The 15229-nt window shown below is 49.0% G+C and overlaps 1 protein-coding gene across 1 annotated transcript in view; it reads right to left on the reverse strand.

Annotated features, from left to right (window-relative positions):
* PDE8B (phosphodiesterase 8B) overlaps positions 1–15229 on the reverse strand; it is a 164580-nt gene that overhangs the window by 122009 nt on the left and 27342 nt on the right. Inside the window, exons 3-5 of the mRNA XM_045285214.1 lie at positions 13966–14156; positions 10048–10107; positions 7810–7878 (exon numbers count right to left, since the gene is read on the reverse strand). Coding sequence (XP_045141149.1) covers positions 7810–7878; positions 10048–10107; positions 13966–14156 — 320 coding nt within the window. The remainder of the gene's footprint in view (positions 1–7809; positions 7879–10047; positions 10108–13965; positions 14157–15229) is intronic.

Below are 15229 nucleotides of genomic sequence, written 5' to 3' on the forward strand. Positions count from 1 at the left end.
TAAAGAGTCCGATAGAGGAGCTTAACACGTCCCTAGCCCCAGGTAACTCTGTTACATAACACAAGGAGTGGGTAAGATGGAATGGAATAGAACAAGTCTGGAGGTGTCTTGAAAATGGTTATTCAAATTCGGAGAAATTAACAAGGCAGCTAATATTAAAAGGAGTCAGAAACATCATTGCAAACGCTTATCAGAAAATAAACAACCCCGGCTGAAGTATGCCTCTCAACCTTCCTCATTACTAAGGTTTTTTAACTTTATATTATACTAATGATGATCAAGGTGCACTGGTGGCATAGTGGGCTATGTTGGGTTGCTGACCAGAAGGTCAGCAGTTCGAAACCACCAGCTGCTCCACAGAAGAAAATGAGGCTTTCTTCTCCTGTGAAGAGTTACAGTCTCAGAAACCCATAGGGGCAGTTCTACCCTGTCCGCTAGGGTTTCAATGAGCCGACTCGATGGGAGGGAGTGAGAATGACCATCTACAGCCCCACACTGGATATGCTGAAGTCTGTACACATGGGGATGTGACCCCCCGGTGGAGGTCAGTCTTCTTTCCCTTCCTGATGCTCAGACGGCCCAGCCCAGGGTTCCACACAGAGTAGGCAGGTAAGCAAATCATACAGCTTCCTTTACTTAGAAATCCAAAAGTCATTTTAAAAACACTGCTTATATGTGCTACACTGTGTAGAAGAGGCTCACGCTGAGCACTCCCTGTTAGGAGTCTGTCAATGCTCAGTGAGATGAAGAAAGGAGAAAGGGAAAGGCAGCAGGCCATAGCCGACAGGTTTAAGGACGGGTCTGCTTAGGAAAAGGGGAGGTGCCCTCCATTTTCCTCTATTGGACACACACACACACACACACACACACACACACACCAGGCAAACTGTTCTAAGCACATGGCTGACGAACTAGTCAGTAGTAAGACAGGTAATAACTACAGTTCAAGGTTTTCCCTCTCAGAGAGCTAGAAAAGCCCTGGCAGAGGAAATATGTTTTAGAAGTTTTTCTACCAAGTTGGCCAGAGACAGAACCCAGCCCTTCCAAATCACACACCCCTCACCCACCCTGAGCCATTCTTCCCATGCCCCTGTCTTTCTACACATCTGGGGCAGATAAAGAGCCCAAACAATGAAACTCACTACCACTGGTCAATGCCAACTCATAGGCAACTCTCTAGGACAGAGTAGAGCTGCTGCTTAGAGTTCCTGAGACTAGGCCTCCAGTGGCGCTGACGGCCTCGCTTTCTCCTGCAGGAGCGGTCGGTAAGAATCACCACCCTTGTTCTTATCTCCACCATGCATTCCTTAAAGGACTCCCGGTTTTCCCTATGCCTCTGGTACCCCGCTATTCCAGCTAGAAATGACTTAAAAAAGGGAGGGGGTGTTCTAAGGCTGCCTAAGCCTTGCTTCTTGAACCCCCAAACTTGCAATTTGCAGCAGAGTGTATTAACCATGTGCACCTCCTGGGGACTCCCATCAGAGTTCGCACTTAGCCTTTGGATGAGTGAGGCCAACATATCAGCTTCTACAAAGCTCTGGTGGCATAGTTGTACCTCGTTGAGATGCTAACTGCAAGGTCAGCAGTTTAAAATCACCAGCCACTTTGGGGGCACAAGATGGGGCTTTCCACTCCCATAAAGCATTACAGTCTCGTAAATCCACTGGGGCTAGTCCTCTATGTTATGAGTTGGCATCAACTCCATGGAAGTGGGTTTGTTTTAAGAGTTTGGGCAAAGCCCTGAGGGTTGTAAGCTGAGGCTATGAAACATTAATATCTATCAGGTGTGCCAGACCCAGTCACGGTATTTTCTACCGCCTCATACGCATGTGAAAGTTGGACATTGAACAAGGAAGACTGAAGAGCGATCAGTGCATTTGCCCTGTGGTGCTGGAGAAGAACATTCAAAGTGCAGTGGGCGGCCAACAGAACAAACAAATCAGCCTTCGAAGGAGGGCAGTCAGAATGCTCCTTCGAGGTGAGGATGGTGAGGCTTTGTGGGAGAGACCCGTCCCCAGAGAAGACAGCATGCTCGGTAGAGTGGAGGGCAGCGAGAAAGAGGAAAGCCCGCGGTGAGGTGGACGGACACGGTGACTGCAACCCCGGGCTCAAACACAAGAGCACTTGTGAGGAGGGCTGAGGGCAGGCGGCGTTTGCTTCTGCTGCACATGGGCTTGCTCGGAGGCAGCACCGCCTTGGTGGCACCTCACAACAACAACAGCAGATAGCATTTTGCATTATACGAATTTTTTTTTAAGCTGCTTTGATAAAGTACATTTTGAAAAAGTGAGGTAAGTAGTGTTGGGCCTCTGTGCACGGCCGAGCTACCGGGCAGTGTTACTGGCGTGCACGGGACACTCTGGGAGACCCCAGGCTCTGATCACAGACACCCTTTTCACAGAACCCCCGTTTAGGCTTTTTGAATGGGTTGGGGAATACTGTCTGAGCGGCCCCGGGCTGGAGTTGACAGTGCAGTTAGCACTAGCGTCGCATCTTGACTTTGTCAGGAGTCTGGTAAGCTCCTTAGTCTTTTGGAGCTTATTTTCTCCTTTGCAAGAAAACAAAACCGGGGGTATGAAATATGTAGATGAGGATTAAGTCAATCGCCAAGAAGCTAGCCCGAAACATAATAAATCTTGGCTCCCCACTTCCTCCCGTGCCGTGTCTCAGGGGTGCGGAACTGTTTTACAGCCATGTCCCCTGGCTCGCCCCTGTGCCCTAAGTCCTCACCGGATTGAATAAGATCTTTTCAAACCTACAGGGATCCGGAAAGGTGAATTTCAAAGTGCGGCACTGCCCTGTGTGGGGCCGCTGGCTACTGCCTGGCTGCAGAGCATCCCGGCTGCCAGCCCCTAACGCACACAAGGGCTTCTGGGACCTGGCTGCGGAAGAGCTGCGGCACAACGTGTTCCCCGGATCCCCACTCAGGGACCAGTCAATTAGTGAGCAACACAGGGCTGAATTTCAGCAAGTGATTTAATGCATTCAAAACAACCCAGAGATGGGAAACAAGCCGCACAGAAGGCAGGGATAGCTGGCATATTTGGAAGGGTGTTTGGGAAGAGAGTTGCCAAAGGCAGGATTTTGCCCAAAAAAGGAGACCAGTCACCTGGAGATAAGCCTCACAGGCCCTCACGCCCCAGAAACTCAGGAAGGGACGCACTGGGGGCACAGTGAGCCCCCTGGGGCAGAGCCCAGACTGGTTCAGGGTGCACCGACCTAGCTGGCTAAGGGCCTATGATCACACCAAACCAGGGGGACCCTGACACGGGTGCCATCCTTGGGCCCACAGGGGGCTGGATCATGGGGGCTCACGGTGAATGTCGGCACCACACCAGGACAGAAACCTCAACCCTTCCCGAGCAGCACACACAGGATGTGCCTGATGTGTGAAACGACTTCCCTCCTCGAGGTACCGCTTTTGCTCCCACGTTGTCTCGCCACAGCTTGCTTGCCCTCAGGACGGGCCTCCTCTCTCCTGTATACCCTGCGAGAGGGGGCAGGCAGGCTACACTGGAAGCAGAATTCTGAACGGACGCTCTGTAGCTGAGGTAGCGTCCGGGGTGTCGCTGCCGCCTCCAACCTGCCCCAGGTAATGAGGAACATCTGTGCCCATCTGTGCCATCTGAACACCTGTGCTCTCGGGTCCCGACTGCCACTCTGAGGAACTGACTAATGTGAGCGTGCATTCTCAGAAAAGGACCAAGTGAAGAAACCCTGCCTCGGCCACCCGGCTGCTGTTGCCTGCCTGCCCGCCTGCCTGCCTGCCTGCCCGCCTTGTTTTTTGACTCTCTGTTCCCCAGATCAAAGGCACTGTCTTAGACATTCTTGTCAAGACATCACGGCAAATAATGAACCAAATGCCAACCTTTGAGACGAGAGATGACAGACACGCAAGGCAAGTGTGGACGAATGAAGGCTATTGCTAACGAGAAACATCCCTTTCCAGGGCACCTCATGAAATCGTGCCTTGAGTATTGTTTTAAGACCTGCTACTGTGACACTAACACACACTACAGCACAAGACAACTGCATCACAAAGGCATCCGTAGGCACAGCCAAGACGGGATCGCTTCAGACCGCAGAGGAGCAAAGCACCAGGGCTAGAAGCACCCAGAGGATGTGCAGGACTCACCAGGTGGAGGCAGGCACCCTATGGGTGACGGTCTTCCGTGAGAAGAGCCATCAGCACATCTATCAAGAGACTTGGAGATAACTGGCAAGTCTAGTTCATTGCTAATAAGTCCACTTGGAGTAGTGAATCTTAATCTTCAAGTTGAATGAGTTATTCATATAATTGTCACTCAAAGAATTTTTCTTTGTTAAGATTTGTTTAAACCAAGAGGTTACAGGATATGACGGGCCATTTACTTGAGTTTAAATTACCCACAAGAGTAACATAAGTCAACTCAGGGACCCAACTAATTAGTTTTCAAAGGTAAACATTTTTTTAATAGGAATAATCCATGTTAGTTAAAAAAATCAAATCCACAAAGTGAGACCTCCCATATCTTTTTCTCTAAGATTTTGCTTTCCTTTAATACTGTAAAATATAAGACCTCATTGCTGTTGGGCCTGTTCTGATCATGTGACCCCAAGGTGTGGCAGAGCAGAATGGCCCCACAGGGTTTTCTTTCTTTCTTTCTTTTTTTTTAAGGATCTGACTCATAGCAACATTCTTTAAAAAAAAATCATTTTATTAGGGGCTTATACAACTCTTATCACAAGCCATACATCAATTGTGTAAAGCACATTTATACATTCATTGCCCTCATCATTCTCAAAATATTTGCTTTCTACTTAAGCCCCTGGCATCAAGTCCTCTTTTTTTCCCCTACCTCCCTGCTCCCCCCTCCATCATGAACCCTTGATAATTTATAAATTATTATTTTGTCATATCTTGCCCTGTCCGACGTCTCCCTTCACCCACTTTTCTGTTGTCCGTCCTCCAAGGAGGAGGTCACATGTAGATCCTTGTAATCGGTTCCCCCTTTCCAACCCACTCTCCCTCCACCCTCCCAGTATCGCCACTCACACTACTGGTCCTGAAGGGATCATCTGCCCTGGATTCCCTGTGTTTCCAGTTCCTATCTGTACCAGTGTACACCCTCTGGTCAAGTCAGACTTGCAAGGTAGAATTCAGATCATGATAGTGGGGGGCAGAGGAAGCATTTAGGAACAAGAGGAAAGTTGCATTTTTCATTGTTGCTACATCGCACCCTGTCTAGCTCGTCTCCTCCCCGAGACCCCTCTGCAAGGGGATCTCTAGTGGTCTCTAAACGGGCTTTGGGTCTCTACCCCGCACTCCCCCCCTCATTCACAATGATATGATTTTTGTGATTTGATGCCTGATACCTGATCCCTTCGACACCTTGTGATCACACAGGCTGGTGCGCTTCTTCCATGTGGGTTTTGTTGCTTTTGAGCTAGATGGCTGCTTGTTTACCTTCAAGCATTTAAGACCCCAGACATTTTATCTTTTGATAGCTGGGCACCATCAGCTTTCTTCACCACATTTGTTTATGTACCTATTTCTCTTCAGCGATCATATCATGGAGGTGAGCACACAATGATATGATTTCTTTGTTTTTTGATTCCTGATAACTGATCCCTTTGGCTGCTCATGATCACACAGGCTGGTGTGCTTCTTCTATGACCCCACAGGGTTTTCATGACTGGAATCTTTCAAGCTTTTTCTCTGTGGGACCACTAGGTGGGCCCCAACTGTCAACCTTAGTCAAATACAAAACATTTGTAGTACAGAAAGACTTCCACATAAAAACACCTTCTTTTAAGCATCTTTACTTTGTTTGTCTTTTATCGTTCTTTTAAAAATCCATTCCATTACATCTTCTTTATATTAGCACATACACACACATACACGTGTCCACTCAAACCTTCAGCTTTCTCCCATACTGTATATATCCCTATGGAGAAAGTTATAGTGGTAAACACAGCACCCAGATGTTGGTTTTTATAGCTTTGTTTATATATGATCAAACTCTCTGTTCTTTCTCTCTATCTCACAAATAAAATTACTTGGGGACTACAGAATTTTGATCTACTATAAGGTGTTTTTGTATCACTATATATCTGTAGCCACGATGTATAAAGTCATCCTTGAGACCAAAGGAATTAGATGGTGCCCAGCTCTACATACTGAACTCTCTGAAAGGGATCACAATAGAAGGTCCTAGGTAGAGTAGGAGGAAAATGTGGAACAAACCCCAAAATCATAAAGAAGACCAGGCTTACTGGTCAGACAGAGACCAACAAAACCTATGAGAGTGGGCCTATTCAGTGAGTAGTACTAGTGGGAGGTAGACACTTCCGACCAACCAACCATACAAGACCAACAGAGCAGCATTTGCCCAGGGACAACCAACGTTCAGAAGGCAGGAAGGGATAGGAAGAAGGACGAAGGGAAACAGGCAACACGAGGAGGAGCTGGGACGAATGCTTTACACTGTGTGGACTGCAATCAATGCCACCAAAAAAATGTGTATGAACTCAGATGGAACACTAAGTTGCTCTGTAAACATTCACTGAAATCACAATAAAAAAATGAAAAGATATGTAACGATAATACGGGAGGAAAAAAAACATTGACCATATGTATTAACTCACAAGGTACAGGGAAAAAAAATCATAGATCCTGGCATGGGTTTGGGGCTTGTATGAAATCTTAGTTCTAACTTAAGAACAGTCAGTTCTTATATCATGACCCTGCTCAACGCACACCTTCATGAAAAGACCACTGAAGATAAGGGTGCTACAGCAAAGTGTGGTGAAGAAAGTAGAGGGTGCCCCGGCTATCAATTGGAATAGTGTCTGGGGTCTTAAAGGCTTGGATTCAAATAAGCAGCCATCTGAGTGAGGAGTCAACTAAGTGCACATGGAAGAAGCACACCAGCCTGTGTGATCCACAGATGACAATGACAATATCTGAGTATGGGGAAGAGAAACGCGTCAGAGTTAATGTCATGAACACCCGATTTGCAGAAGGATATGGTCAGACTGAGCCACTGGCAGATCTTCTCTAGCCAAAGGCAAGAGTCTCAAACAGCCTTATAATTAGGCAGAGACCACTGTAAGCTTGTTCATGCTGGATCAAACACAACACTCGGGGAGTTGACCCCCCTACAGACACGAACTAAATTTGCACTGGGGGCAAGCATCTCTAACTTGTTCCATGACAGAGATTTCTCCGCTGCCCTTTTGAGTGTTTAGGGGGGTCTTTTCCTTCTTACACATCATTTGTATTTTTGTCTTCACACTATTATGACGTTTGCTTTACCACCTTAGTACGATTTTGGTTTTTATTGTTCTCTGTTGGGTCTCCCAGCTGTGAAGCACAGGAGGAGTGGATGCATAATGAGAATGACTGACACTGGGGGCTCTGTGGAATGCAGGGGGTGGGGGGATAGGGAGGGAAAGGGGATTGGGGGAGCAAACAAGGAAGGCAGTAGGGGAGAGAGCACTAGAACTGACTGTGATTGCACAACTCAGGTTAAAGACGATTTATTCAAAGGGGGGAGGATGCTCTAAGACTGACGTGGTCATGACTGTTCCTTGGTATGATGGAATGATTGAACTGCATGATATGTAAACTATGTGCCAATAAAACTGTTGAGAAAAAAAAAAAGATTGACCAGCAGTCACGTGTCGCTATCCCAATGGAACAGGATTCATTCATCTCCCTCACGGCCTGGGGGCTTCATTCCTTTAACAGTGACAGATGCCAATTTGGTTTTGTGGTACTGACTAGTCAGGGGTAAGAAGTCTGCCCCCAGCAAGGCTCTGGCTCACCAGCTACGTACCCTGTTGAATCCTGCATGGAGAAGCGGAAGGACGGAGGCCTCTTCGTGGTCACCCGACCTGCAGCAAAGGAGAAAGTGTGGTCACGCAGCAGCTACAAACCAGGACTCCTCACGCTGAAACACCAAGCGACAGCCATGATGAGGCAGTCACGGTGCTAGCTCCAAGGATGGCGTCCTGACCAACAGGCGACCCCACTTTCCTTCAGACTCCCACGCCGGCCTTCCAGGTGCAGAGACAGGGGAGGGCAGGGGGCGGCGTGCTGTTCCTCAGTTACAAAGGAAAAGAGAAGACAAAGGAGGAGTCCTTGGCGTTCACCTCAGGGGGACCAGGCCTGTCATGAAGACCTGCAATAGCCAGGCTGCCCTGTTAATGGGAAAACAGGGCCCCTGCGACAGCTAGCAATTACGATGGGCTACGAAAAAACAAACACAAAAACCTTCGTTGCCACTGAGTCAATTTTGTCTCATGGCGACCCCATAGGACCGGGTAGGACCGCCTCTTGTGGGTTTCTGAGCCTCTCCCTCTGGACAGGCTCCATCTCTCTCCTACAGAGCAGCTGGCTGGTGGTTTCCAACTGCTGACCTTCCTAGCGGACGGCAGCCCGGCACATAATCACTACACAAGAAGGGCCCCGCCAGGGTCTACCTGCTGCGGGAAAGAGGCAAGAAGAGGCATAAAAAAGTGACTGGGTAGAGGGGCAGCTAAAAGACTCTACGGCCCTACAGCTGATTTCTGCCCTCGGGGAAGAGGGATTCCCACTCCTCCCTGTTTTCCTTATAAACTCGAGGCTCCATCCACCTCTGAGTGATAAGTCAGGAGGGCACACAGAGGGTTCCAAAGGAATGAACTATCTTCTAGCCTTATCCCATTAACTGAGTGGCACAAGACACCAAAATTCAGGGTTTTTCTTTCTTTTCCTTCCCAATCTTTAGAAAGATGAAGTCTTTTCATTGAAAACTGGGTGAGAAACCACAATTCACAGCCACCTTTACTTGGCAGGGTTGAGTAACATTTTTTCTCTTTGAATAGGGGAAAAATAAAATGTTTTATCCTGTGGTCTGTGGAACAAGCCAAGCTGGGGGAAGAAGGCTGTGGGGCCCTAGTATGTGCCTGGTCTCCAGGTCTGGGACTCGAAGCCTTGGAAAGATCTCATTGTCCACAGAAGATTAAATACAAGAAAGATGACCACAGAAGAGCTGTTTTACATTGAAGATCCTCACACTCACCCCCACCCCTCCCCTGGTTGGGGTGTCCTATCCCCCACCAGGATGGGAGGTCTTAAGCAGCCAATGGGGACATTATCTTTGAGTCTCTGAGATCACAGCCAGTGGAAGGTTTGGTCAAGCAAAGTGAAGTAACACAGGTCCTAAGGAAATACTCCAGGTAGGAGTCTTTGACCAGGGCATGACTTCCAGATCATGAATTCCCATGTCCCAAGACAGCCTGGGAGTGAAGATTGCTCTCCGGCCTGTCGGAGGGGAGATCTTCCTGTGTGAGTTCTTGGCTGTGCGAGTCGCGGTGAGGCTAAGCGGTGCGGCTCTCCAGCCTTTACTAAGGTCTAGTCTCTCTAAAGCTCACAAAGGCCATTAAGTGACTGCCACAAATGTTGATACTTGCAAAGATTCCAACCTGGCTGCTTGGATTTTTAAATTTTAAATATTGGCCCTCTCACACAGGAAACCTGGCCAAGTCAGTGCCATATCCTACAGTCTAATGAAACCTACAGCCCAAGTCCTCGTCTTTGCCTTCCAGTGTTGGCATAAATCCTCCTGGCCACAGAACAGTCTCGACATAAACTGGGCACTGCTGTCCGGGCACTGGATTTAGTGCCTTCTCGGTCCTCACGCTGACACTTTTCCTCTTGTCTTGTGAGAACCGAGCAATTGTGCCATTTTTTTCTTTGCAGAGGAGACAGACGAGAATAATGTTTTTCTCTCCAGACCTGCTCCGCCCCAGCTTGTGGATTCGTTTCTAGCAGATAACAGCCTCCCCCGACCCTCACCGAGGTGTGGGAGTGAGTGCTAACAGCCATTAAACATGATGGAGAGAAAAACAAAACCGCAAAGAAGAAATATTTCTAGCAATCTGTGAAGCAAACAAAACTCCCCAGTGCAGGGGCACGACGACGGGTATCAGAGGATCAAAGAGAGAGCCATTGTTTTTCGAGCTCAGGGACTGGATGGCATCAGGCACATGCTGCCCACAGGCGACGGAGGGGGCACTCACGCTTGCGAAACCACCGCCAGGATCACCGTGTGCTCCGAGGGGTTCGTGGCCCGGATCGACCTGCAACGAGAAGGCTCCATGTCAAGCCAGGCAGCCCGGGCTGCCTTAGGTGCACACAGTGCGGGGCTCCCTCGCCTCCAGCGTGGCACAAAATCAACTCTCTCTACATGGAAAACCGTCTGACAGCACAGGGAGGACAGCAGAGAAGAGATGTCCTTGGGGCTTAGGACAACTCCCAGGCAATTATCCAACAGGTTGGACCTGCCAATTTTCCACTTCAAAAATTGGCATATTCCACTTAAATTCCATGTTTCTGATGGAAACTCCACCCTGCAAAAAAAAACACCACCAAAACAAAAAAACCAAACCTCTCATCATTGGTGTATACTTGAGGGAACTAATTGGGCTGGATCTTTTTCCTTGTCAAATAATAGGCAGTTCAGAAAGCTCATCTTAAAGATTGAAACCCACTCGGGCAGCTGGGTCTACAAATGCAGGTTAAAGCCTCTCCCAGACGTGCGAAGCACGGTCCACCTTCTGCTGTGCCATTGTTTGTGCTCAAATACTTTGAAAGCACCGAGTCATCACAGAAAAGTGGGTGAAAGGAGACATCGGACAGTGTAAGACATGACAAAATAATACCAATTTATAAATTATCAAGGGTTTGGGAGGGAGGGGAGAAATGAGGAGCTGATACTGAGGGCTGCAGTAGAAAGCAAATGTTCTGAGAATGATGATGGCAACAGATGCACAAATGTGCTGGACACAATGGATGGATGGATGGATTTTGAAAAGAAAAACTGGGTCATCAGCAGGAGCTGCGAGGTGGTGAGCAGACTCCTTGCCACAGTAACTCCATCAGCTGACCCGTGCCAGGCATGCGCCTTGTTCGGAATATAAACTCCAAACTCCCTGCCACGAAGTCAGTTCAGACTCATAGCAACCCGACAGAACTGCCCCGGAGGGTTTCTGAGACTGTAACTCTTTATGCACATAGAACGCCTTGTCTTTCTCCCTTGGAGTGGATGATGGTTTCGAACTGTTGACCTCGAGGTTAGCAGCCCAATGCTTAACCACTATGCCACCAGGGCTCCTGGAGGAACAGACCAGGATTGAAATAAATTAGACTGTGCAATTTTAAAATCCCCTAGTAGTGCTGTCCCTAGATGCCTTATATGTTACTTAGATTCTGGATTATTCTGTCTAGGGAAGGTGGGGTCGCAAGTTGGATGAATTTCTAATAAAGGGCCACACACTTGCATCTTAATATAAATGAGGAATCTTGCTTCGACCTGTCCCCTGGGCTGACCTCTGCTTATTTTGAGATCCCTCATAAAGGAACCATCCTCTCCAGGTACTGAAGGCGAGCTTCAGGCTACTCCGGAGCAGTTTGTGAAGCAAAGGGTGTTTGTTTTTATTGCTAGCTATGGGCAGTTCACTACTGGTTTCTGTTCCTCCCACTGTAGGGGGCTTATACTGCCTTTCTCCAGGAGACACTGCTCCCCCACTGTGGACAACTCCAGGTTTTCCTAACTTCTTCCCCCTCTTTCTCTCAAAACAAACAAACAAACAAACAAACTCTTCCTTAAGAGCCCACTCTATGAGGAAGAAGGCTCAAGACAATGATCAGCCGTGGTATTTATTCCCCGAAAGTGACGTTTTCCCATGTGGATAAATGGTATTGGAACCAGCTCCTTTGGAGGGGATGCCTTAGCTGAGTAGGAGGCAGGCGGTGGGAAAAGTCCAGTGCTAGCATGGATTAGCCTCCACCCAGTCACCCTACAGAACAGGTCTTGCCTAGGTGAATCGAAGGGCCCCTGGCAGGACAGCGGGTTCGTGTTGGTGGTTAGCTGCGAGGGCAGTTCAAAACCACCAGGTCCTCTGTGGGAGAAAGATGAGGCTTTTATTCCTGTAAAAATTGAGTCTCAGAAACCCACTGTGATAGCTGACTCTGCTCTACAGGGTTCCAGAGGATGTTGAACTGCCAACCACAAGGTCAGCAGTTCAAAGGCACCAGCCACTTTTTGAGAGAAAGATGAGGCTTTCTACTCCCGTGAAGAGTTACAGTTTTGGAAATCTGAAAGGGCCATTTCACTCTGTCCTCTCATGATGTCGCTGTGGGTCAGAATGGACTGGCAGGCAGTGAGTTTGAGTGGGGCGGGGGTAAATCTACACTTACTTTATAGTAAGGAGTTCGCCAGCTACTTAGCCGAAATACCCATTAGCACCCAATGAAAAGGAGCAGTGCTGTAGGGTGCCCCCTTATCTCCAGGAGAACACTAAGTACGCCTCGCCTTCAGGTGGCCTGTTGCACCCCAAGGGCTGCACTGGAAGAGGTGGACCTGAGAGCAGGCCTTAGACACCTGGAGAACATGAACGGTCAGGGGGTGCTCTCGTGGCTTCGCGGGGGGCAGGTTCTCATCATGGGGTTGCGCTCCTGCGGCTTACCGCGTTCCCGCATCCCTCTACAGGCACCGGTCCCGGTGAGAGGGCCAAAGAACCAGGAGGCTGGCGGGCAGGGGCCTTAGGAAGCCGGGGCAGGATGTTAAGGCCCAGGGTAGCACCCACATCAAGGAGCTGGGGCCTCTATGGCAATAAGGACTGTGCATCTGCCCGGGGCGGATCCCGCTCTCATCACGCACCCTCCGCAAAGACACCCCCAGCTCCGTCCGCCGGGCGTCAGGATGCACGGGTGCCCGCTGCTTCTCCGTGCAGCGCAGACAGCCACCGCCCTGGTTGACACTCACACCTGTCCGCCCCGCCGGCTTTCTCGCAGCTAAAAAGACGGCTATAAAACTCATTTACTATCTCAAGTCATTCCATGTGTATCCGAAGAACTGTGCTCTGTCTGCTACAAAATCTTGTATGAAAAGTAAAATGAGGTGAGGGTGGGGGAGTCTTAATGAGTCTGAAATGACTCCATTTTTTGCCTCCCAAAAAAGCATGTCAAAAGATTTCATATATAAAATGCTACCCAAATATTTCATGCCCAACTCGGCCCAGTATTAAGTAGGTAGGCACTTCAGTGCCAAAAGATCAACTTCAGGGAGACCAGGAACATCGCTTTAAGAGAAGTTCTTTCTTGAGAAGAAGTTCGGGACACTGAGAACCACCAGAGAGCAAAGGCAACGTCTCTGAGGACCAAGTTGTCTCCTCCACTCAGCTCGCCTCAGGTCCCCGGCCGTTCCCGGAAGCCATTTCCCCACCTTTGACTTTCCGGGAAGGAACCGTCCGGGTGAGCCCAGCTCCATCTGCACCGGAGGCTGCGCCGGCTTAGCACTTAATCAGGGACCTCTTTCTCGTTTGCTTCGAAGCTAAAGGCACCAGCTCCCCAGCACGCACGCTTACACGGCGGCGCGTTTCCTCATGCGCAGGCGCGCTTTCCCTCCCGAGCACAAGAACATGGTGAACAAGAGGGGCCGGTCCCTGGAAGACGCTCTGCCCCTGCCCAGCGGCTGCCTTTGCTCCAGGCCTGGGAAGCTGCTGTAGGAACTAACCATCTGTGTCAAGGACGGAATCGTTTTTCTTGCACACATTGCTGATGTTCATTTTGGGACAGAATAATGATTAAGATATTTGGTTTCAATCCAAACCTACGGAATCTACGGAATAAGAACTGCGTGGATGATTTTAATGCTGTTCTTGGAATATGAGCAACCCTGTGGGGGGCGGGGGGGCGGGACACCCCTGAAGCTTCCTGTGGAGTCTAGCATATGCTTTCTAAGACAGCACCGCCCAAATGTGGAAATGGAGACCAAGCAAGAGAGTTACAGCTTTCACCCCAGAACGCTGTAGCTACTGCTTGGTGATGCCAACACGTGTTTGTGAGAACCTGGGAGGAAGGGAAACACCTGTGACGGAAGTTCATCTTCCACTGTGAAGCGGATGTTGGTTAAGCTCACGAAATCAGTACAGTACCTGCACACGGCTTCTGCATCAAAGTTTCGAGTTTGCCTGTGATCGATGACAATGATTTCATGGTGCTTATCTAAAAAGCACTCGAGGGCTGACTCCGGGGTCCGCGAGATGCTGCATCTGTAGCCAGCCCTGTCACAGGCCCACCAGAACCCATCGCTCTGACTGTCTTCCTTCGAGAAGACCAGCAAAACCTGAAACACACAGAAAGGGCGGCCTGTCAGAAACCATCAGCTCCGAGGCTGGGTTACAGACGGGCCGGTCAGTGGTCTGCTGGTGCAGACTCAGCCTCTGGAGTGAGGCTGCTGGGTGTAAGCCCCCGATCCTCCACTTGTTAACAGTGGGCCTATTTGCTTGGACAAGATCTCTGAGATCTACGAAGATCTTTAACTGTATGACAAGGATATAAATTGTGCCATGTAAGTGCCCTTCTATTTCACCAAGCATAATGTCCTTTGCCAGGGACTGGTCTCTCCTGCATAGGAGCCCTCCCTGGTGGAGCAGTGGATTTATGTGTTGGATTGCTAACTACCAGGTCAGCAGTTCAAACCCACCAGCTGCTCTGTGGGAGAAAGATGAGGCTTTCTACTCCCATAAAGATCCAATGTCTCAGAAACCCAGAAGTGTAGTTCTACCCTACCCTACCTTACCGGGTTGCTATGAGTCAAAAATGGACTCAATGGTGGTGTTTGTTTGTTTGTTTGTTTGTTTGTTTGGGGGGATGTCTCTCCTGATAACATGTCCACAGATGTGAGACAAAGTCACAGAAAGAAGAAGACCCTCAAAGAGATACACTGACACAGTGGCTGCAACAATGGGCTCAAAAATAGGGGCAACTGTGAGCATGGTGCCAGGCTGGGCAGTGTTTCATTCAGTTTTGCATGGGGTCACTATAAAATGGAACTAACTTGAAGGCAGCATATATATATCAAGTGTATTATGAGCATTGCATGATTCAACACAGAATACAAATGCTCAGTCAATTCTAAGTATCTTTAACGTCCAAATGATCTTTGTTTCTAAGTAGACTAAGCAGTCACATTACTAACAGGATAATTGATATAGGTAAAACTATGGCTGGCACCTACACACACATACACACACACACACACACACACACACACCTCTGAGCTACCACTGCTGGACACACACCTCTCATAGTAACAGGTGTTGCGGTAAGCAGCTTGTGGCTTGGGCTTTGAGAGAGAGTAGGTGTCACCGCGGTAACCACCCCCCCTCATCTCAGTGCCAAGAGAGGGGGCTAGGG

Source organism: Echinops telfairi, unplaced genomic scaffold, assembly GCF_000313985.2.
Source record: "Echinops telfairi isolate 266 unplaced genomic scaffold, ASM31398v2 ScPeMD7_7469;HRSCAF=8507_1, whole genome shotgun sequence".
Lineage (NCBI taxonomy): Eukaryota > Metazoa > Chordata > Mammalia > Afrosoricida > Tenrecidae > Echinops > Echinops telfairi.